Source organism: Scyliorhinus torazame, chromosome 19, assembly GCF_047496885.1.
Source record: "Scyliorhinus torazame isolate Kashiwa2021f chromosome 19, sScyTor2.1, whole genome shotgun sequence".
In the NCBI taxonomy this organism is placed as follows: Eukaryota; Metazoa; Chordata; class Chondrichthyes; order Carcharhiniformes; family Scyliorhinidae; genus Scyliorhinus; species Scyliorhinus torazame.
In genome coordinates, this window is record NC_092725.1 from 116,527,778 (window position 1) to 116,553,215 (window position 25,438).

Genomic DNA, 25,438 nt, shown 5'->3' on the forward strand with positions numbered 1-25,438 from the left:
CAAATTCTACGTGTAGCCTTTGCCTTTCCCTGTACAGTCCCTCCTCCGGTGCCTCCGCATATTGCCTGTCCACCCTCAGAAGTTCTTGCAGCAACCGCTCCCGTTCCCTACTCTCCTGCTTTCCTTTATGTGCCCTTATTGATATCAGCTCCCCTCTAACCACTGCCTTCAGCGCTTCCCAGACCACTCCCACCTGGACCTCCCCATTATCATTGAGTTCCAAGTACTTTTCAATGCACCCCCTCACCCTTAGACACCCCCCCTCATCTGCCATTAGTCCCATGTCCATTCTCCAGGGTGGGCGCCCTTCTGTTTCCTCCCCTATCTCCAAGTCCACCCAATGTGGAGCGTGATCCGAAATGGCTATAGCCGTATACTCCGTTCCCCTCACCTTCGGGATCAACGCCCTTCCCAAAACAAAAAATCTATTCGCGAATAGACCTTGTGGACATAGGAGAAAAACGAAAACTCTTTACTCCTAGGTCTGCTAAATCTCCACGGGTCTACTCCTCCCATCTGCTCCATAAAATCTTTAAGCACCTTGGCTGCTGCCGGCCTCCTTCCAGTCCTGGACCTCGACCTGTCCAGCCCTGGTTCCAACACCGTATTGAAATCTCCCCCCATTACCAACTTTCCCACCTCTAGGTCTGGGATGCGTCCCAGCATACGCCTCATAAAATTGGCATCATCCCAGTTCGGGGCATATACGTTTACCAAAACCACCGTCTCCTCCTGTAGTTTGCCACTCACCATCACGTATCTGCCCCCGCTATCCGCCACTAGTCTTTGCCTCAAACATTACCCGCTTCCCCACTAATATAGCCACCCCCCTGTTTTTCGCATCTAGCCCCGAATGGAACACCTGCCCCACCCAACCTTTGCGTAGTCTCACCTGGTCTATCAGTTTCAAGTGCGTTTCCTGTAACATAACCACGTCTGCCTTAAGTTTCTTAAGGTGTGCGAGTACCCGTGCCCTCTTTATCGGCCCGTTCAGCCCTCTCACGTTCCACGTGATCAGCCGGGTTGGGGGGCTTTTTACCCCCCCCCCCTTGTCGATTAGCCATCCCCTTTTTCCAGCTCCTCACCCGGTTCCCACTCAGCTGTGTCCCCCCCTGGCGGTGCCCCCCCGCCCATCCCACCCCATACCAGCTCCCCCCTCTCCCCAGCAGCAGCAGCCCAATAGTTCCCCCTCCCACCCTCCCCCGCTAGATCCCCCACTAGCGTAATTACTCCCCCCATGTTGCTCCCAGAAGTCAGCAAACTCTGGCCGACCTTGGCTTCCCCCCGTGACCTCGGCTCGCACCGTGCGACGCCCCGTCCTTCCTGCTTCCCTATTCCCACCATGATTATCATAGCGCGGGAACCGAGCCCGCGCTTCCCCCTTGGCCCCGCCCCCAATGGTCAACGCCCCATCTCCTCCACCTCCTTTCCTCCCCCCACCACCTCCTGTGGAAGAGAGAAAAGTTACCACATCGCAGGATTAATAACATAAAACTCCTCTTTCCCCCCTTTTTTACCCACCTCTTCGCCCCCCATACTCGCCCCACCACTTTGTTTCAAACGTTCTTTTTTTTAATAACCCGCTCATTCCAATTTTTCTTCCACGATAAAAGTCCACGCCTCATCCGCCGTCTCAAAGTAGTGGTGCCTCCCTTGATATGTGACCCACAGTCTTGCCGGTTGCAGCATTCCGAATTTTATCTTCTTTTTGTGAAGCACCGCCTTGGCCCGATTAAAGCTCGCCCTCCTTCTCGCCACCTCTGCACTCCAGTCTTGGTATACGCGGATCACCGCGTTCTCCCACTTACTGCTCCGAGTTTTCTTTGCCCATCTAAGGACCATCTCTTTGTCCTTAAAACGGAGGAATCTCACCACTATGGCTCTGGGAATTTCTCCTGCTCTCGGTCCTCGCGCCATCACTCGTTATGCTCCCTCCACCTCCAGCGGACCCGCCGGGGCCTCCGCTCCCATTAACGAGTGCAGCATCGTGCTCACATATGCCCCGACGACCGCTCCCTCCGCACCTTCAGGAAGACCAAGAATCCTTAGGTTGTTCCTCCTCGCGTTGTTCTCCAGCGCCTCCAGCCTTTCCACACATCGTTTATGGTGTGCCTCGTGCATCTCCGTCTTCACCACCAGGCCCTGTATGTCGTCCTCATTCCCGGCAGCCTTTGCCTTCACGACCCGAAGCTCTCGCTCCTGGGTCTTTTGCTCCTCCTTTAGCCCTTCGATCGCCTGTAATATCGGGGCCAACAGCTCCTTCTTCATTTCCTTTTTGAGTTCTTCCACGCAGCATTTCAAAAACTCGTGTTGTTCAGGGCCCCATATTAAACTGCCACCTTCCGACGCCATCTTGGTTTTTGCTGGCCTTCCTTGCCGCTGCTCTAAAGGATCCACCGCAATCCGGCCACCTTCCTCTCCTTTTTTCATCTGTATCCAGGGGGGATTCCCTTCTGGTTCACCGCACAGTACTTTTAGCCGTTAAAATTGCCGTTGGGGCTCTTATTAAGAGCCCAAAAGTCCGTTCCACCGGGAGCTGCCGAAACGTGCGACTCAGCTGGTCATCGCCGCACCCGGAAGTTCAATTCACACCTCTTTTAACCTGGGGTTACCCCATCTCTGGATCTGTAAAGATTTAATCACCTGCTAATGGTCGCATTCCAAGCATTGTTTGGCATCTTTGAATTTGTCTATATATGTGTTTCTGGAACAAACCTCTTCATTCACCTGAGGAAGGAGCAGCGCTCCAAAAGCTAGTGACATCGAAACAAACCTGTTGGACTTTAACCTGGTGTTGTAAGTCTTCGTACTGTGCACACCAAAGGTGGAAACAGTACGAAGTCTTACAACACCAGGTTAAAGTCCAACAGGTTTACTGTGCTCACCCCAGTCCAACGCCGGCATCTCCACATCAAAGGTGGAAAGACAGACCCTGCCGCGCAGCCGCAGAGGTGAAGGGGGGGGGGGATGCGTCCTGTATTGCGCATGCGCAACCGCAGAGGTAAAGGTAAAATCCAGCTGGTTAAACGCTGTCGCAGGGGCAGGGGGAGGAGGAAGCAGTCGGATTTGCGCAGCCGCAAGGAGGCTGCTGGTACCGGGGGGGGGAGAGAGAGAGAGAGAGAGAGAGAAACAGCCGATGATGCGCAGCCGCAGAGGGTGGAGGAGGGGAAGCCAGCCGGTGCCGCGCAACCGCAAAGGGGACAGCGGACAGCCGGTACTGCGCAGCCGGTCGCTGAGGTGTTGAAGTCTCGAAGCCGAGAGAGGAAACGGGGAGAGCCGGTGGAGGAAAGTTGAGTCTGTGGCCGGGCACAACGATAGCGCGTCCGAGATGAAAACAAATCAGTGACTGCAACATCGACTCTGGACGTTTTTGTCCCCCTCACGGCGGTTTACGGTGAGGAAGGTTTGTTGTTCGACAGGTGTCAGATGAGGAAACGGCTGTGACGTTAGATGAAACCTGATGTTTTTTTTACCTGGAGAGTCCCGGGAAGCATCCGCGGGGCCCTGTTTGTGTCCATCCGTCTGCAGGATCCGGGACCTGCCGCGCGACCAACGGTTTTAACGGTGTGAGGTTCCATTATTTTCCAACTTGGTTCCATTGGAGGGGAAGTGGCGGGGTTCTGATTTATTTCATAATGAATGGACCGAGCTGTTGGCCGCCGCGGAGATGCTGCCAGCAGCCGAGCCTGGTCGATCCAGCCCTCCTGCTGCCTCTCGCATCTCCCGGCCTTGTGTCAGCGGTCAAAGCCCGCTGCCCGCTGGAAATGTCCTGTCAATTTATGATGGTGCATCAGGTTGAACGAAGGTTTTTCTTTTTTGGGGGGGGGGGGGGGGGGGGGAGATTATGTGTAAAAACCCAGCAGTTCCCGAGAAAGAATCTGTTTTCTATTATGAATTGAAAGGGGGGGGGGGGCGGTTTGTAAAAGCAAATGTGTTTTAGCAGCGCGATTGATGAAAGGAGAGGATCACCTGCAAAGGATTTGCAGTTAATGAGAGTTGCGAGAATTCTGGGATGTTGCAAACCTTGCTGTACGTTGGCAGAGTGGTGTAGGCATCAGGAAGGCGAATGGATTCAGGTTAGTTGACTGCAAAGAAAAAAAAAAAATCACCCAGTCACACTGCACATAATTTCTGCATGCAGTCCCCCTCCTGCTCTGTTGACAAGAAGTGTGTCTAAAATATTAACAGTATGCAATTTCATTTTTCTTTGAATAGTTAACAAAACACACTTGAGGTTAGATTTCTGGATCATCCATAAATTTGGAACATTTCCTTACAGTACAATTGTAGTGTTTTGCATGTCCTTGCATTCTTGTGCGAATCCTTGGTGGGATAGCTTTATGACCGTATTTGATGACAAACCTTTAGGCTTTCTGAATCCACTTGATCTTTGTTTATAAACCGCTTCCTCACTGCATGGAAGTTCTGTGTGGCTGTTGTCATCTTTTATCACAATATTCTTTTTTAAAAATATATTTCAGGCTTTTTCCCTTTTTATAAATAACACAAATCCTCAAGATTAGGACAGCACAATATAAATGCTTCAGCATACCGGAATAGGGGGGCAGCACGGTAGCATGGTGATTAGCACAATTGCTTCACAGCTCCTGGGTCTCAGGTTCGATTCCCAGCTTGGATCACTGTCTGTGTGGAGTCTGCACGTTCTTCCCGTGTGTGCGTGGGTTTCCTCCGGGTGCTCCGGTTTCCTCCCACAGTCCAAAGATGTGCAGGTTAGGTGGATTGGCCCTGATAAATTGCCCTTAGTGTTGGGTGGGGTTACTGGGTTATGGGGATAGGGTGGAGGTGTTGACCTTGGGTAGGGTGCTCTTTCCAAGAGCCGGTGCAGACTTGATGGGCTGAATGGCCTCCTTCTGCACTGTAAATTCTATTATCTAATACAGAAGTAGATAGGAGAACAACAAAACAGTTGATCTCGCTCAATCATTAAAGCTAGTGCCTGCGTTTACATAAGGAGAAACAATGGGGCTATCTCCCCACTCCATCAAAACGCAGGCGTTTCTTCAAGAAATGCAGAGTGATTCTCCTACCTGAAGGGGGCTACCAGGGCCCCGCAGTACTCCTCCCAGCTCTGCCTGTCGATCCGGGGCCCTGCACTCCGGTCGAGAGTCTGCGCACGGCGGCGGCCTTTGGAGGCTGCCCAGCGTGACATGATGGACTCACAACACGGAGCGGGCGAAAACATATAGGCCCTCCTGAGATCGCATGCGCCCGTGGATTGGTGGCCCCCGATCGCTAGCCTGGCCATCCCTGAGGCCCCCCCCCCCCAGGGTGGCCGTGGACTGAGACCGTTCCCGACAGGCAAAATGTGGTTAGAACCAAGCCGTCGGGAACTCGGCCAGTTTTCTTCGGTGAATTGCCTCTGTCAATGGCCCTCTACCCTCGCTGCGTAGACCAATCGCACGATTTGCGGCGATTCTCCAGGGACCGGAGAATTGCGGGAGCGGCGTTGCGCTGGTTTTTGGTGTCAAAGCCCATTCTCCGCCCCCACGCCGATTGCAATTTCGCACGCGGAGGCTCGGAGAATTCTGCCCAATATATGGATAAACTGAAGACTAAGGAAAAGGAGGATTAAAGCCATGAAAATATGGTCAACCAACACACACCTTCACATATAACGAACGTTCGTTTAGCCAAAGAATATATAGGATAAGATTTCCGTGCCGGTTTATGTGCTCACAAGTACGCACCTCCTCCAACTCCAATTATACTAGAGGCAACAATACCACATTATAACATAATTTTCTCAGGTAAAGACCTGCCTGAACTTTTGCAGGAACTAGTCAATAATATTTTAACCCAAAAATAACTGAATGAAATACAGAAAAAAAATTACTTCTAAAAGGATATATTTTACATTTTGGTGCAAAAAATCCCAAAATATCAGCACAGTACAGAGCGATCATTGTTTCACATATTTATACATAAAGACCAGCAAATATTCATACATTTGGTTCAGATTGGAATCATTGCAGTTGGCATTTCCCTCAACCCTACAATGACAGGATAAGAAGATACTACCCAGAGCAGGGGGTCTCAGGTTACCAGAAGCATAGCCATGAGCACCTGGCCTTATGGTGCACAAGACAAAAAAAATGGAAAGCCAGAATGTGGGAATGGTACTAAGTGCCCTTTCTGCATTTTGACCCTATCAATGAAGACTTGCACCACTCGCCGACCTCCTGGCAGTGGCGCTACTCGTATTTAAAAGCCTCCCAAATGGAACCCTGTTTCGAGAAGGGGAGAAGACCTGGAACCCCCAAAAGGAGACAAGTAGGGAAAGGGTAACCTTCTCTACCACCCATCATACCCTCTACCCTACCCAGTTAAGCAGAGTTACCACTGCCACAACCTACTCAATCAAACGACCATTGCCACTAACCATGACCAACCCAAGAAAGCCTGGCTGATAAAGGGTTAACCAACAAAACCGGGCTTGCTCACCAGCAAAACCACCACTGCAAGTCGGGCCCCAACTTGGTCACTTCCGACCACCCCAGTCGCCTTCGACCACTCCAGTCAAATAAGGATTTTTCGATTTAACTCTGCTCCTGATTGGCGAAATCTAGCCAGGATCTTCCAGGAACATAGAGGGTATACACACTGTGAACAAATAATTATGGGTTGCGGATTCACTTAAAAAGATTGAATGATGAGCAGCGCCGGAGCTTTCAAACGCAGCCGCTCTCGCTCTTGTATCATGTGGCAACCCCTCTTTATTTCTTTTTTAAAAAAAATATATTTTATTCAAGTTTTTTGGCCAAACATAACAATACGTAGTGTTTCTTTTACACAACAATAAAGCAATATAAATAACCGTGGCCAGTTTTAAACAAATAAATAAGTAATATATAAAAAAAAACTAAATGGCAACTGCCTTGTCCAAAATAAATACACTCAAAATACAATCCAACAATCCAATATACAATTGCATATACCAAATACCTACACATATACAATAACATCCCTGAGAGACCGTCCGATTCCTCCCCCCCGCCCTCCCCCCTGGGTTGCTGCTGTTGTCTACTTCTTTTCCATTCCCTCTATCTTTCTGTGAGGTAGTCGACGAACGGTTGCCACCGCCTGGTGAACCCCTGAGCCGAACCCCTTAACATGAACTTAATCCGTTCTTACTTTATAAACCATGCCATATCGTTTATCCAGGTCTCCACCCCCGGGGGTTTGGCTTCCTTCTACATTAACAATATCCTACGCCGGGCTACAAGGGACGCAAAGGCCAACACGTCAGCCTCTCTCGCCTCCTGCACTCCCGGCTCTTCTGCAACCCCAAATATAGCCAACCCCAGCTTGGTTCGACCCGGACCCCCACCACCTTCGAAAGCACCTTTGCCACCCCCCACCCAGAACCCTTGTAGTGCCGGGCATGACCAGAACATGTGGGTGTGATTCGCTGGGCCTCTCGAGCATCTCGCACACCTATCCTCTACCCCGAAAAATTTACTAAGCCGTGCTCCAGTCATATGCGCCCTGTGTAGCACCTTCAATGGTATCAGGCTTAGCCTGGCACACGAGGATGATGAGTTTACCCTACGTAGTGCATCAGCCCACATCCCTCCTCAATCTCCTCCCCCAGTTCCTCTTCCCATTTCCCTTTCAGCTCATCTACCATGATCTCCCCCTCGTCCCTCATCTCCCTGTATATGTCCTCCACCTTACCGCCCCCTACCCATGTCTCTGAGATCACTCTATCCTGCACTTCCTGCGTCGGGAGCTGCGGGAATTCCCTCACCTGTTGCCTCGCAAAAGCCCTCAATTGTATATACCGAAATGCATTCCCTTGGGGCAACCCATATTTCTCCGTCAGTGCTCCCAGACTCGCAAACGTCCCATCTACAAATAGATCTCTTAGTTGTACTACCCCAGCTCTTTGCCATGTTCCAAATCCCCCATCCATTCTCGCCGGAACGAACCTATGATTGTTTCTTATCGGGGACTGCACCGAAGCTCCCGTCCCTCCCCTATGCCGTCTCCACTGCCCCCAAATTTTCAATGTAGCCACCACCACCGGGCTTGTGGTGTATTTCTTTGGTGAGAACGGCAACGGCGCCGTCACCATTGCTTGCAGGCTAGTCCCCCTGCAGGACGCCCTCTCCAATCTCTTCCACGCCGCTCCCTCCCCTTCTCCCATCCACTTACACACCGTTGAAACATTGGCGGCCCAGTAGTACTCACTTAGGCTCGGTAGTGCCAGCCCCCCCCTGTCCCTACTACGCTGCAAGAATCCCCGCCTCACTCTCGGGGTCTTCCCAGCCCACACAAAACTCATAATGCTCTTCTCAATTCTTTTGAAAAAAGCCTTCGTGATCACCACCGGGAGGCACTGGAACACAAAAAGGAATCTCGGGAGGACCACCATTTTAACCTCATGCACCCTACCTGCCAATGACGGGGACACCATGTCCCATCTCTTGAAATCCTCCTCCATCTGTTCCACCAACCGTGTTAAATTAAGCCTATGTAATGTACCCCAATTCTTGGCTATCTGGATCCCCAGGTACCGGAAGTCCCTTGTTACCTTCCTCAACGGTAAATCCTCTATCTCTCTGCTCTGCTCCCCCGGATGCACCACAAATAACTCACTTTTCCCCATGTTCAGTTTATGCCCTGAAAAATCCCCAAACTCCCCAAGTATCCGCATTATCTCTGGCATCCCCTCCGCTGGGTCCGCCACATATAGCAACAAATCATCCGCATACAGAGATACCTGGTGTTCTCCCCCCCCCCCCCCCCAAGTACTCCCCTCCACTTCCTGGAACCCCTCAGTGCTATGGCCAGGGGTTCAATCGCCAATGCAAACAATAACGGGGACAGAGGACATCCCTGCCTCGTCCCTCTATGGAGCCGAAAATAGTCAGACCCCCGTCCATTTGTGACCACGCTCGCCATCGGGGCCCTATACAGCAACTGTACCCACCTGATATACCCGTCCCCAAAGCCAAATCTCCTCAACACCTCCCACAAATAATCCCACTCCACTCTATCAAATGCTTTCTCGGCATCCATCGCCACCACTATCTCCGCTTCCCCCTCTGGTGGGGGCATCATCATTACCCCTAGCAGCCTCCGTATATTTGTATTTAGCTGTCTCCCCTTCACAAACCCCGTTTGGTCCTCATGGACCACCCCCAGGACACAATCCTCTATCCTCATTGCCATTACCTTGGCCAGAATCTTAGCATCCACATTCAGGAGGGAAATGGGCCCCTCTTTATTTCTAATATGTTAGAATAACGATTGTGTAATAGGGCTTTCAAGGCTTTCATTTGTTGACATCAATGAAAATAAAGCTTTTGTGATGCATGTACGCAAACTATATTACAGAGTCTTTTATTTGTCCTTTATGTAATAGATTGTAATAGATATGTCTGTGTATGCTGTATAAATTAAAAAAAACCCTATTAATAGTCAAGAGTAGAGCTGAAATACATTAGGTTAGGTTTGGGAGGCTTGGGCAATAGGAGTAATGAGATTATCACAACATATTATGATCTATATTGTGAATTTCCTTGTATTGGAATTGTGGAATATACACCTTTTTGTTATCATTTGTAGTTTCACTCTCACTGCTTCTGGATGATGTTCAATGATTTAAAATTGTGATATTACCCTAATCTTGTGTGATCCAACATTTGGTTACTGCGATCCTGTGATGACTTTGAAGTTGTGGACCATTTTTGATTACTGTGGCTGCCGAGGCAAACATTGATCTGTTAGAATTTAATTATGCATAAGCACATTGCTCGGAAGTAATCTAGACAATATATGAGAAGTTTAAATTTAAAATATGTTCTTATCAGACATTATTAATTTATTCAAGATTATTGGCTATAACTCAATAATTTCCAGTAGCCTTCTCAATAGTGTGCACATCCATTCTTCACGCCTTTACCATAGACTTGTGAAAAATAATTCCTGATCTAACAATATCTGTAGTCCAGTTCAACTTAATCAAAAGTGTCTCGCCACTCACTTAAATTACTATTGTTTTAAGGTGAGAAACGTATTCTTTTAGCAGGAAATCATCAGTAAAAAAGCAAGTCAGTGTCATAAACTAATGTTCTACTGGAGTCTCCCCTCTGATTTATTTTAATGAATGATTATTCTGTACTATTATTGAGATTTGTTCATACTTTAGCGTTGAGAACCAACGGCAAAATGGGAAATGCAGTCTTATAGTAAGACTGACCCTTTTACTATCAGCAAGTAATTAGGAAGGCAAATGGAATGTTGGTCTTTATTACTAACATTGGGGATGGAGTATAAAAGTAGGGACGTCTTGCTACAAATGTACAGTGCATTGGTAAGATCACTCCTAAAGCATTGTGTACAGCTTTGGTCTCCTTACTTGAGGAGGGATAAACCTGCATTGGAGTCAGTTCAAAGAAGATTTACTGGGTTGATTCCCAGGATGTAGGGGTTGACTCAGGAAGAAAGATTGAGCAGGTGATGTCTGTACTCGCTGGCATTTAAAAGAATAAGAGGTGATCTTGTTAAAACAGATTCTGAGGGTGCTTGGCAGGCCGGATGCTGAGAGAAAGTTTCCACTTGAGGAACCTAGAACTAGGGGCGCAGTTTAACATAAGGGATCTTTCATTTAAGGTGGAATTGAGGAGTTTCCTCTGAGGGTCATTAGTTTTTGAAATTCAAGGAAGCTGAGGATTTCTGAGGGCAGGCAGGAAAGTGGAGTTGAGGTTACTATCAGATTAGCCAGATCTTATTGAAGGAGAGCAGGCTCGTGGGGCCACATGGTGTGCTCCTATTTCTTGTGTTCTATCAAATTCACGTCATAATGGGAAATGTGAAAACCACGATCGTTCCAGCACAAGAATGTAGTAGCTCTAAAAATTAAATATACAAGAACAATATACTCCTGGGGCTGGTTTAGCACAGGGCTAAAGAGCTGGCTTTTAAAGCAGACCAAGGCAGGCCAGCAGCGCGGTTCATTTCCCGTACCAGCCTCCCCGAACAGGCACCGGAATGTGGCGACTAGGGGCTTTTCACAGTAACTTCATTTGAAGCCTACTTATGACAATAAGCGATTTTCATTTAATTTCATTTCCTGCATTATGGTGCTTTAAAATATTAAACCTGAAATCATTCCACATCCCGTTCATCCCATCTTGGGACTTGTCTGAAGCATGGCTAAAAAGGCCATCAGGTCTATCATTGTCTAAGAAACAAATACCTGAAAAAGAGCAGCTGCAGCTTTTCCCTTTCACTTTTTTCTATTTAATTTTTCCCTTTCATACAAATTTAAAGAATTGTCTTTTGTGTTGAGTTAAGAGTGTATTTTATTCTAAGCTGAATTTTTTTAAATAGCCTGTCAGCTACTATAGTATGTATTTTTACTTATTTTTCTTTGGTCTCTGTTTCTGAGCCACTGACTATATCTGAGGCTGAAACAAACTCTTGATAATCATAGTGTCGTATTTGATTTCTCCAGCTCACAACCACATTAATTCAATAACTAAGGCTACCTACCTCCACCTCCAGAACATTGCTCATCTCTGCCTTGCCTTAGCATATTGGCTGCTGAAACCTTCATGCATGCCTTTTATGTCTCTGTTATCTTTAGACTTAACAATTCCAGTGCTTTCCTGGTAGACCTCCCATCTTTGACTCGATATAAAACTTGAACTCATCTCAAACTCTGCCCACCTCCTAATTTGCACCAAATCCCATTTTGATATTCTCATCCTTGTTTTAAAATTCTTCCATGGCCTCATTCCTTTCTATCTCGGAAACCTCCTCTAGCACTGTAATCCTCAGATCTTTGCATTCCTCCAATTCTTTTCCCTTGAGCATCCCTGATTTGAATCACTTCACTATTGGCGCCTCGCATTTAGCAGCTTCTGCCTTATGTTCTGGAATTCACTCTCCTAAGCTCTCTACTACCTCTTTTCTCCTTTAAAACATTCCTTTAAGAAACATGTCTTCGACTAAACGTTTGGATACCTGTCCTATTATCCTTATGACTCAAGTGTCAAATTTTGTTTGATAAAACTCCTTTACAGATACACCTTTTTGAGACTTTACTAATTAAATATGCTAATTAAATGCAAGTTTTTAAATATTAAAACTCAGAACAAATTTTAAATGATCAGTATATCTTGCTATTCGTTACATATTGTCACTCCCTTCACCCCATTCCTTTAATGAAAAGGTGGGAATTAAAAATTGGAAACACTGTAGCACTCCTGCTAGCTTTACCCAGTAGGCTGCAGCTGCTCATTTCTGGTGATTTTCAGTTTAAATGTGTTTTTCGGGCAGTAATCGCCTTGATTATGTCTCACTTCATCAGACTTAGAGCTGGGTCAAAGGAAGTAGGATTGATTTCTCAGTTATTTAATGATAAAGTACGCCCCCCCCCACCCCGAGGAATTGTATATATATTTCTATCGACCTATATGCTATGTATCTGCACCTATAATAAAAATCTCTACAGTAATTTTTGATGTGCACATTTATAATGGAAAACACCTTTTGTAAGTGTGAAAAATGTCCATTGGCAGTTATCCTTATAAGTGTGGACACAAACTGTAAAAATAAGGCCAGAGGATGGAACTATTCAAAATAGGAGCTGACGTATCTCTCTATGCTCTAGTCTAATAATCTCCCACTCTCTAACTGTGCTTTGCGTGAAGACTGCACTTGCTCTTGACTCTAGGTACACTATCATGGGAAACCTTAGAAATTGGTGGCTTAACACCTTGTCTGATAAGTTTTCTTTAAACGAATTGGGGACAGTCACTTCAAAATGGTCCATTTTATAATTAATTATTGCCGCAGAAACATGGATATATCCTGTTTAAATGGGGACAATCGCTTCAAAATGGTCTATTTTATAATTAATTACTGCTACAGATACATTATTTTGAGGATATATCCAGTATGGCTTTGTTTGAATTGCCAATATCGTTTAGAAACCACAAGAATTGACTGCGGGTGACGGAAATACCAGGTTGGGTAACAACCGTCATTGGAGATAAAAATTACTGCTCCTATTGGAGTGTGAAAGGAAGTTTTATTCTGCACGTGTTCTGGAGGAGTATTTTATATGATTGGAGGGCGTTTTATATGATTTTAAGTTTAATTTCCTTTGGAATGATGTGTACCTACTTAATAAAACAGCCCATTTTTTTGTCAATTGTGACATTTTCAAAGTTCTTCCTGATCTCTCTCAAACTAATTTTCATTAATTTTTTTAGTTAAAATATATTTATTAAAGTTTTTTAACACAATTTTTCTCCCTTACAAACAATAACCCCCCCCCGCAACAAAAAAAACAAACGAGAAATCGCGCAGAGCAAGATATATACATGGCAAAATTATATATTTACACAGCTTTGTACACTGGCCCTCACCCGTACGTGCCAGTTTCCCCAACCCTTCATGTTATCTCTTGCTCACCACCCCCCCCCCCCCCCCCCCCCCCCCCCCCCCCCAAGGTTGCTGCTGCTGCTGCTAATTTTCATTAATACACTGCTTCCTGAATACTATAGTGGTGAGATGTTTTCTATCTTAAATGGACAATATGTATTTGTATATAGTGGTTTCTTTTACATTCTAATTTGCATTTGGTAATTGAGTGTTTATACCAATTCTTTGTACTGAACTGTAAATAATTTATTTTCTATTCTTCATGCTTTTAAATAAATAAAGAAGGCACATAAGCTTGTGTGACAGCTGGCATTTGTAACCTGTTGAAAGCAGGCACAGTTAATGACTTGGAAATATTGGTTTAAAAAGTGGATATAGTGGTAAGAATTGAAGAGTTTGATGTTTTGAGATTAGTTTTTAATAAATTTAGAGTACCCAATTAATTTTTTTTTTCCAATTAAGGGGCAGTTTAGCATGGCCAATCCACCTAGCCTGCACATCTTTGGGTTGTGGGGGTGAAACCCACGCAAACACGGGGATAATGTGCAAACTCCACACGGACAGTGACCCAGATCCGGGATCGACCCTGGGATATCGGCACCGTGAGGCGGCAGGGCTAACCCACTGCGCCACCGTGCTGCCACTTGTTTTGAGATTAATACCATTAATTGCTATTGTCGGTGTTAATTTTTTACTTTTCAGAATTACTTTTGAAATTGCTGTTCCTTGCAAAATGCTTTCTTTTTGAAATTATGAAGGAATAGAAAGAAGGTTTATAAAATTAAAGAGTAAATCAAAGCATGGGAGATAGAAATTCAATAATGAAAATTTCCATTAATGGGGCCCCAGGGATAACACACTTCTAGTTGCAATTTTATTTTTATTAGGAAAGCAACCAGCACCATCCACACTATTGGCTGCAAGCCTATATGAGGTACTGCCTGTCACAAACAAACAACTTGATGTTGAGGGAGTGGAATATTTTTCTATTCATAAAAGCTATCCGAACTGTGATAGGACACACACAAGGCTATGTGGGTGCAGTCTGTGGTACCTGGCAACCTGGAGTAGCCTGACCCTGCTTTCCTCTGTAAGGAAATGTTAGCATTCTGTAGTGATTTCTCTGTTACAATGAACAGAAAACTGGGACCTGTCACTGATGTTGCCTGCTCTGGCCTGAAAGGGGCCTGTTGCATTAAATCTAATGGCCTTTGCAGACATTGGCCGTGTTATCCAAGAATCTAGTTTAGAACATCGAACAGTACAGCACAGAACAGGCCCTTTGGCCCTCGATGTTGTGCCGAGCATTGTCCGAAACTAAGATCAAGCTATCCCACTCCCCGTCATTCTGGAAGTTTATTTTTTAGCTCAAATTATTGTGTAAGAAAGGTGAGACCTGTGAGGGAGGAAGACGGCCTTTGCACTATGTTTATATTTGTATGTACACGGTTTCTTCTGTTTTTACAAAATAACAAATTCCTCAATAAAATGTTTTATATTTTTAAAAAAAGGGGGTGAAGTTTGGTATGCTGTACCCAGCACATTTGTGGATTACTTAGGAGGGCCAGCAACTTTACTTCCGAACGCCAGATGAGGCAATGAACTTTGTCAAGGACAGGGGACTGGCAGATGATGGATCTTTTCCCATTTACCCTTTAGCTCATCTATCTGGGTTTCCTCTCACTCCACAAGCTTTGTAGATATCCAAAACCTTCCCCTCCCCCATCTCCGTTCCAGAAACTACCCTGTCCTGTATCCCCTGTGGCAGGAGCGGAAAGGTCGAAACCTGCCTTCGCACAGAATCCCTTCTCTATCAAAACCCATTCCTTCCCGGCAATTCAAACTCCTCCTCCAAACAGGGAAAGCTCCCATCAATAAATAGATCTCCCATCCTCTCAATTCCTGTTCTCTGCCATCTCCGAAACCTCCCCGGAATAAACCGGTGATTATCACTAATTGGAGCCCACACCGATGCTCCCCCCACTCCCATATGCTTCCTCCACTGCCCCCAGACTCTCAGGGTTGCCACTATCACTGGCTTGTGGAATACCAGGCCGAAGAGAACGGTAGAGGAGCCGTTACCAATGCCCCCAAACTTGTGTCCTTACACAATGCAGCCTCTACTCGTTCCCGCTCCCATACTGATTCCCCACCCACTACCTGATCGTGGCTATAGTTACTAAAGTTAGGCAGTGCCAGCCCACCTATCCCTCGACTCTTCTCCAGCAGCACTTTGTTTACTTGCAGGGTTTTACCTGCCCACACAAAACCAGAGATCACCCTATTCAGTTTAAAAAAAGGCCTTTGGTATAAAAATAGGGAGGCACTGGAAAACAAACAAAAATCTCAGGAGCACTGATAGTGAGATGGGCACGGAATGTACTCTGGGTGGAGGACTTCAATGTCCATCACTAAGAAAGGCTTGGGAGCACCACTATTGACAGAGCTGACCGAGTCCAAAATGACACCGCTATGAGACTGGGTCCGCGACAGGTGATGAGGTAGCCAACAAGAGGGAAAAACCTATTTGATCTTGGCCTCACCAACTTTCTATCTGTCGTAGATGCATCTGTCCATGACGACATTGATATGAGTGACCACCACACTGTTCTTGTGGAGACGAGGTTCCTCCATCACATTTTGGATACCCTCCTTTGTATGACACCACCACCATGCTGAATAAGATAGATTTCAAACTGATCCAGCCAATCAAAACTGAACATACAAGTGGTGCTGTGGGCATCAGCAGCACCAGAATCGAATACAACCACAATCTGTAACCTTTTGGCCCGGTAAATCCCCCACACTATCATTACTGTCAAGCCAGCGGATGACCCAGGTTCGATAAAGAGTGCCAGAGGGCTTGTCAGGTGCAGCACTGGGCAAACCTAAAAATGAAGTGCCAACCTGGTGAAGCTACAATACAGAATTGTTAGCATGCCAAACAGCGGAAGCAGCATGTGAGAGATTGAGTCCAACAGATCAGATCTATGTTCTGCACTCCTGCCATATCTCGTAAATGGTGGTGTACAAATGAACAACTAGCTAGACGAGGAATTGCAACAAATATCCCCCTCAATAAAGGGGGAGTCCAGGACTTCAGTGGAAAAGATGAAGCTGAAGCATTTGCAACAATCTTCAGCCAGAAATGCCAAGTGGATGATCCATCTCATTGACTCCCGAGGTCCCCAGCATCGGATGCCAGTCTTTCAGCCAATTTGATTCACTACATTGCTGAGGGCATTAGATACTGCAAAGGTATCTATTCCCTAACAACATTCTAGGAATAGTACTGAAGTATTGTGCTTCTGAGCTAGCCTCATCCCTTGCAAAGGTGTTCTAGTAGAATTACTGACATTTACCTGACAATGCGGGGAGTTGCCTAGGTGCCCTGTCCACAAAAAGCAAGCCAAATCCAACCTGGCCAATTACCGCCCCATCATTCTACTTTCGATCAGCAGCAAAGTGATGGAAGGGGTCGTTAACTGTGATATCAAGCAACATTTGCTCAGCAATGGTCTGCTCACTAATGCTCAGTTTTGGTTCTGCCAGGGCCTATCGGCTCAGGACCTCATTCTAACCTTGATCCAAACATGGAAAATACTGAACTCCCAGAAGTGTCGGCGAGAGTGAACGCCCTTGATATCAAGGCAGTGTTTGACCAAGTATGGCATCAAGGAGTTCCAGTAAAATTGAAGTCAATGGGAATTGAGGGGAATACTTTCCACTGGCTGGAGTCCTACCTCGCACAAAGGAAGATGGTTGTGCTTGTTGGAGGTCAGGTCAATCATCTGATCCCCAGAACATCACTCCCGAGTTTCTACAGGGTAGTACTGTATCCTAATCCCACCATCTTCTGAAACTCCATCAATGATCTTCACTCTATTATAAGGTCTTGAATAGGGACTAGGTGAAACAACACTTGGGTGGAGGTCTTTCAGGCGATCGGAGGCTCTTGGGTAGTGGGCCTCTGGCTAGGCCTGGCACCCTGATACTGCTGGTGCCACTGGGGCACCCTGGCACTGGCAGTACTAAGGTGACAAGTTGGCCAGTGAATTATCCCAAAAGGCTGTGCTCTGCCTGGTAACAGGTGGTGATTGGATCTGATCCATTGGAATGTTTTTCAGAGCTTCAAGGGTTGTGTTGGTTTCATTTTGACTCCTGGCAGCCCTGAGGAAGGTCTGCTATCCTCTCCTCTCGTTTTTCTCCAGAAAGGCTGTGTTCCTGAACTGATAGAGAGCCTGGATGAATTCATGTACAGGCAGGTTCCAGAACTAACCTACACTTTCCTAAAAGGCAAAGGCAGAACCAACCAACTCTCTCTACAGAAAGATAGAGGCCTGAATGTGAACCTTGAACTGAAAACACAGCAATTGGGTGCCTCTCCAGAAAGCCTGCTACCTGTGCGTACTGCACTTTTCTAAATTGCAGGGCCCCTGAGTGAATCAATCTACAAAGAAGATAACTACAGGCTGCAAACCAAGGACTTTCATCTGCAAGCTTGCTGTGAAGAAAGTGTGCTGAAGAATCACCATCTGAAGCAAAGACTCTTTTGACTCATCCATATTATTTGTTTCAGCACCCCCTGTGCTTGTCTGTCTTGTGTGTGTGGATAGAGGGTGGGGCAGTTAGTCTGAGTAGGGGATTAACCAGTTGTATTTACTGCAATTATTTCATATTTCTTGTTAAACATAAAACAGTAATTGTGTGTAAATGTATAAACCTGTAATTATTGGGCAGCCAAACGCCTCGGGCATTTTTATAAGAATTATTGGTTAATTCACTTTTGTGTTGTGACTCTGGGACACATGGAACTGGAATTGACCGCCCAAGGTGTCTTAAAAGTTGATAAAATCCCGAAATAACAATTTCTCACCTTTTTCTGGAAATCTGAGATGGGATGCTTGCATTTCACACCTGGTATTTTCTCACTTTGTGTGAAATATAGCAGAAAATAAAAAGTGGAACCTTGTTGATATTTTCCCATTGTAGAAGCCTTTATCTGGGGAAAGGTGGGGGGGGGGGGGAGAGTCTGTTGAGGAATAACAGATGTTTTAGGTGGAATATCGACTCACTACCTTTATTCTTATTGGCTACTTGGATCTGTCAAACGTACCAGGCTCTTGTTGGTCTTGTGCAATGAAGGATAACTGAAAGGTAGATGCCGACACACCCAACAGAGTTGATCATGTAACCTACTGCTACAGCTTTCGCTCCTCCCCACAGGTATAGCTTTCACTTCTACCCATGGGGATAAGTTTGATTGTGAATTATTTCCCATGGTAGAGAATCCCAGTTTTATAAAAAAGAAGGACTTTCTAAATAAAGCTTTATATTGTGCATTTCAAACCACTTCACCATGAATAACTTTTTTTGGAGTGAACCTATCATGAAGACAAACCAAAGCAGTCATTTTGTGCACTGCACAATCACTATAAACTGTTCTGAGATAAATGACTGGTTAACTGCATTTTGGAGGTGTTTGAGGAATAAATGTTTGTTGAAATATCAGGGGAGCTTCTTGCTCACTCCTGAATGGTGGAATTCGATTTTTAACCAGAACCGACTGGCCTTGGTTTAATGTCTCAAGTTAAGTACACTAGTCTCTTCATACATTATTGTACTGGTAAGGCGAGATCACTTGTTGAAGTTCTGGAGTGAGTTATCTGACTTCGAAGCAAGCTGAGTTATTCTCATATGATTTTTTTCAGGTTCCTGTTCCCTGTACATATTAAGTAGGAATTTTTTAACTGGATGGAATCATTGTCTGTCTGAATCAAATGGTTCGATCTGTATAAAACTGGATGGAATCATTGTCTGTCTGAATCAAATGGTTCGATCTGTATAAAAGTGGTAATGCTTAAAAGAATAGTTTGAAAGATCATAAAATTCTTGCAGAATCAGTGATTTTCTTTACAAATTTTATTTGACTTAAAATGGCTATTGTGGTTTGATTATTAGCAGTTAACTATGGACAGATTACTTTGTAGTCCGTTTCATTCACAGAATTAAAAAAACAATTTGTTGCATTATAGCTCTCTATATCATGCATTATAGTTCTCTCTGTTGCTGGGTAGCTGTCTTCTGTACGTGAAATTCCATGATGTGTTATGATCCCTGTTGCCATTACAGTAATAACCAAAACAGCTGAGTGAATGGGGAAAACTCCTCTAATCGCTGTTCAAAAACGAGCCTGTTTTCACTTGTGTGTGAAATCCAATCTAGTTTTATTTTCAAACCTTTGCCAAACTTCGTCAAAAACATGTTTTATATTGTAGGATGTAGGTCATGTTCTCTGGCCGCTTTTACTATGTATAGCACTGAGCAACCCATTAACTATAGTCACAAACAAGTTAATTTATATATTTGGAGTTTTGACTCTTGTTGGTAAATGCCTAGCCAACATTCTAATGGAATATATTCAATTCGATAAAGCATGGGGTAGCAAAACAATACCATGTTGCTGATCCTAGTTGATTAAAAATCTGGGAAAGTGTTTGTTGCTTTTTTGGTTTTGGTGACCAATTCTGATGAGAGGTACCATTGAACAGAACACAGCACTGGACCTGGCCTAGCCTAGCACCAACCGATACATAAAACGAAACCCTCCGCACACCTAAGAAGAAAAAACCTACACCTTAGTTGCGCACGTACCTTTCCAGCCCTACCCAGAGCAATGGATCATAAGATTGTCCCAGAGGCAGGGTGTGTGTGCTCTCGCCCGAGCAGAAGAGGAATTGTCGACACCCAAAAATTAGGTGTTCGGGTTAGGGGGGGGGGGTGGGGGGGGGGGGGGGCGGGGGAGAAAGAGCCGACTCCATCCTCCCCGACACAAACCGAGATCACCCCCAAGATCGACACCATACTCACTTGAATGAAGAGATGATCAGAAAACCCCAGAGAGCTGATTAGAAAACCCCAGAGAACAGACACTTAGCCTAGCAGCCACCATCGCAAAAGGGATACCCAGAGCAACCTCCCACTCCACGTGCCTGACCACCACAGAAACCCAAGGGAGGAACATGAAGAGGGACGCCAAGAGAAGAAGGAACAACTTAGCCTCAAGAAGGAGACAAAAGGAACACAGTCCTCTCCAGGATATAAACCCCACAGAATTTACAGTGCAGAAGAAGGCCATTCTGCCCATCTAGTCTGAACTGGCCCTTGGAAAGAGCACCCTACTTAAGCCCACTCCACCCTATCCCTGCAACCCAGTAACCCCACCTAACCTTTTTGGACACTAAGGGCAATTTATCATGGCCAATCTACCTAACCTGCACATCTTCGGACTGTGGAAGGAAACCAGAGCGCCCAGAGAAAACCCACGTAGACACAATGAGAATGTGCAGACTCCGCACAGACAATGACCCAAGCCGGGAATCGAACCTGGGACCCTGGCGCTGTGAAGCAACAATGCTAACCACTGTGCTACCGTGCCGCCCCTTCGTCCAGGCCAAAGAAGGATGAAGACACAGATTCTTAATTCAAATATACCCCAAAACAGATTGGCTCTAAGGGAGCGGGGAGGTGCCTTTTAAACTGTGACTTTACTGAGCAGTTCTCTGTTCTAGTACATTTAACATCAAACTTCTTGGAAACTTCTCTGTATTTCTCTAGTTTCCTTAACTAGTTGCTCTTAAAATCTCTGCACTTATTTTAACCATTATTCCATGGTATGGCTTTTCTCGCAACGCTGAATGAGATGTTCCCTCTCCAGCCTTCTAAACCAACTGCTTCCAGCAGAGCTGTGAGAGCTGCCTTCTCACTCGCTACATGTCTCCAACTAACATCAATTAGCTAAACTAAAACTGGAAAGCTTCTCTCCCTTACAAGTCCCCAGTTGCTAAGCAACACCAACATGCTTGGGCCTTTTACTTATTGTTCATGCCGTAGTCCTCTCTAAGCACAATAGAAACACAGTTGGAACTTAACCAACTCCCACACATACAAAACACCATTGTCCAGCTTTAATCTAACGATAGGTTTTACCCTTCCAGCCATAGAAACCTTAAATTAAGCCCACTTTAAAAACTGTACTTTATTTCTAATGTTTACAAATCCATTAAAATTACCTTTGTTTTCCTAACAGGGTCAATGATCATCTTGAAAGCAATTTCATCAGGATAATCTAAAATTATTGGCATATTCAGCACCACTTGGTTGAACAGTGTGCACTGGTGAGGTTAGTGTTCAAGTTTGTATTAAAATGTGCTTGTATAAACGTGTAATTTTCTATGAACCAGAGCAATGGACTAATGTAAAAGAATCCAATTGTTACTTATTTGCATTTAAAAGATATACATGTGTTTGACAGCATTAACTTGAAACAGTTATGTTGGTAAACTGAAGGTAAGTTTGTTACAAATATTCTCAACATGTGTCTAGTGCTCCACTGAACAACCTGATTTAAAATTACTCTCATCAGTATTCAGTACACAGAAATGCGCCATCTTCATATTTTGATCTGTGGCTGGATTGGATTTCAGAAAATGAGTTTTAATACTCCATTCATGCTTGAAGTAATACATTTAAAATTACCCAATTTTTTTTCACATTGTTTCAGCCAATTTTGCCCAGATTGCACTGATAAAATGAGTGACTGTGTTTTTAAACGTTTAAACCTTGAAAATGAAGTTCTTGCTGGAGCCATGTTGTGGTTAAGTCATATCTCACTTATATGACTTTTACTATCAAAGCTTCATTTATATAAAACTTATTAATAGTACCAAAGCTGCAATCTTAGGAAAATATAAGTGGTATTAATGGACTTTAGAGATTTTAATTGAGATGGATGGAAGAGAAAATACTTAGTTCATGCTTTTGTGTGATTCATTTGCTGTTCAACATGCATTTACAACCTTGTATGTTTGATTAGGACCTTCTTGGAGTCAGGGAAAGGTCCATACAAGCCTTCAATGCACAAAATTAATTCCTGGCTCATGCAGACAGTATTTACAGCCAAATGTAGAACCATTGATCTAAATGCTAGCAATTCCAGCTGTTTATTTTTGCCATGCAGTATTGAAGGTTTAGGAGAACCTGGCATAACTCCTTACAGAGATGTGCTTTGGTCCTACTGGTGATCTTGCCAGTTTGCAAGGTTGTCTCTGATAAAACCCTTGTTTAATCCTTTGTTAAGTAAATTGAGTCTAAGAATAATAATGTGATGTAACAATTTGAATGAATGTTTGCTAAAACACTGATCTGTCGTTTTATTGTATCAACAATGTTCTGACTAATAGCTAGCTACAATGTGATATCATGAAAGTTCACTAGTGCTTTCGAACTTTAATAGTGACAGTTCAAACCTTCAGGAGTGAAGGAAATTAGTTTAAGCATTGGTTGTTAAAATTTTAATCTAGTAATACTGAGGTTCCATGTCACTTTTAGTTTTGTTACTCTGCAGTGTGAGTAGCACTTTGTAACAGTAAAACTGCTTCTCCCCCTCATTACATTAACTGTAATGATACTTCAGAGACTATAAGAGTGGTATGACAATCCCATGGTTTAGTTGTTGAATACTTGATCTGCATGCCCCCTTGTCTTTCACTAATGGAGGAAATGTGACAATTAATTATTTAGTCAGGTTCAGTCCCGGCTCTGGGTCACTGTCTGTGTGGAGTTTGCACATTCTCCCCATGTTTGCGTGGGCTTTGCCCCCACAACCCAAAGGTATGCAGGCTAGGTAGATTGGCCACTCTAAATTGCCACTTAATTGGAAAAAATGAATTGGGTACTCAATAGATTAGTAGCTGCTACATTAAGAAAGAACCATGGTCTTTATGGTAGAAGTACTAGCGTGATAGGGAAAATGTATTCTTCTCGAGTATTATACCCCCAGAATCCAGCTCAGTTGTCAACCATGGAAATAAGGAAGCATTCCCTTTAATAGAATCCAGCTCAGTTGTCAACCATGGAAATAAGGAAGCATTCCCTTTAATAGACCATGATGTCGAGATGTTAGGATGTTACCTATCTGATCATACTTTTATCGTGGCCACTTTGGCTGGTCTGCTGCATAATTTGAATTTCTGTTGCTCTTTTTCTTAGAATAGCTTTACTAATTCGATCTCTTATTTCGGAATAAATCTTTGGTGTTTGTTTTGTACCAGTTAAGTGCACCAGCATTCCAGAATTAAGAGCTAAAAGACCATATTGAAAGTAATTGGATTTTATCAGGGGCCTAATTTTTCTCGAACTTCCTAAATTTTCTTTTTTTATGTGCATAGGGCTTTAAATAATGAACCTACTGCTATGGCAAGCAACGCTCTTGAAGGCTTCCATGAAGTGAACTTGGCTTCGCCTTCCTCTCCAGATTATTCCGAACTGGCTCAACTCGAAGCTGCAGAAACTGCTGAGTCAGGCCTTTCTTATCACCCTCACTCATTGGTGAGCTCAACCCCAGTTCAAACCAGTGCATTGATTGCTGTAGACCTTCCAACACAGCCAATTTATCCATCCTCTCAACATCTTAGTAGTGGAGAATCAAGAAATGTTAGGTATGTATAACTTCCAGGTTTGATTATTAGTTTTTGCTATGCTACTGCACTGCTGTGTAAAATAAAATAAAAAAACCCCAAAACAATCTATGTTCATGTTGAGAAAGCATAGGTTTAGGAGGCATATAGGGGTTCTTTAGAATTAGAACTTTAGAACTTAGCCTTTATTTTGGCTACTTTATAACAGGTACAGTATTTGATTAGTTTAATGTAACATATTAACCTTTAAATTATAATGTTATTCTGGACCAGTAGTAAAAGGGTGGTATCTTAATTTAATTTTTGCCAAGCTCTAATGATGTGTAATTTAGCAAAGTAAAGGTGCAACGAAGGTGGAAGGTCCCAGGAATGATTCCATGGGGTGGCCATAAAAAGCTAGTTGTCTTTTAGCACCCTTGGGCTATGGAGCACAAAATGATAGCAGGTTTCCCACTCATTCCTATCTTATCCACAAAGTCACTTCTATGCACAGCAGGTGAGGACTAGGTTACATTTGGTTGTGATGTCCCTTATGGCAGATATAATCTTTATCCTAATTTCAAGCACATTCATTTAAAAAAAAACACGTGTGAGGTACCAGAGGGCACTTATGCAACTTCATTGCACCTTTACTTTACTAAATTACCCATCATTAGAGCTTGCCAAATGTTATTAAATTAAGTGGGCACTTATGGATCTATACTGTCCTAAATGTTAAAACCTTTAGTAGAACAGGAGAGAAAGTTGCTTTTAAAAAAAAAAAATGGCAATTAAAAAAAAAAAATGGCAATTTGCTGAATAAATTACGTGCCTTTACTTGTTTAGGAGACTTGAGATTCATTACTGTTATAATTGTGCACTGCGAATGTCTTTCATACTGTTTATTGGAGTCCAGGTGCATTAACTTTATGCATTGTTCGGCTTTCACCTGCAGAATGTTCTTTTAGTTTGTCTACTTGAGACTTGAAATTTGTTTTGTGCAGCTGTCAAATACTAAATGTGTGTCCTCGGTCTAAGGAATTCTGACGTTTTGCTCACAATCTGCTTCTAAATACAACTATAATTATGTTGCACATATAGACTGTAAAAGTTTACAACACAGAGGCAATTGCTGTGCTGCAGCAACCTGTTGCTAACCTTACTGTGCAATTTATCCCTTTAATTCAATGGTTCTGCACTTCAGACTGACTAGGCTGAAATCAGTTAGTTCATTTTTTAAATATAGGTGTTTGTCATCTTTTCATAATGGTATTAATGATTCCAGCAATCCATTCTCAATGTCATGTGCCACCACTGAAGCAGTGCATGGCTCATCAAAACAGCAGGCAAGTGAGATTGGCAACCATCGTGCGGAGGTGGAGTTTTTGCAAGGTGTGCTAGCAAATGAAGTGCAAGAAGACGCAGAGGATGCTTTGGGACAAAGTACAGACAGTCTGTCTCATTTGAGAAGTCCGTTTGTACTGGAAGTAAGGGAGAAGGGCTATGAAAGACTGAAAGAAGAACTTGCCAAGGCTCAGAGGGTAAGGCTAACTGCTTAATTG

General features: G+C 44.3%; 1 protein-coding gene across 6 annotated transcripts in view; it reads left to right on the forward strand.

Moving 5' to 3' along the window:
• The first annotated feature begins 3,178 nt into the window (after positions 1-3,178).
• rab3ip (RAB3A interacting protein (rabin3)) overlaps positions 3,179-25,438 on the forward strand; it is an 86,345-nt gene continuing 64,085 nt past the window's right edge. For 2 of the 6 annotated variants that reach the window (XR_011936541.1, XM_072485098.1), the window contains exons 1-4: positions 3,180-3,394; positions 21,509-21,601; positions 23,649-23,918; positions 25,162-25,417. Coding sequence is in view for 5 of the 6 variants with exons in the window: in XM_072485098.1 (XP_072341199.1) it covers positions 23,674-23,918; positions 25,162-25,417 (501 nt within the window). In the remaining variant the exon portion in view is untranslated. Of the gene's footprint in view, positions 3,395-21,508; positions 21,602-23,648; positions 23,919-25,161; positions 25,418-25,438 lie in introns of all 6 variants that reach the window. The other 4 variants (XM_072485096.1, XM_072485094.1, XM_072485097.1 and 1 more) reach the window with 4 other exon arrangements.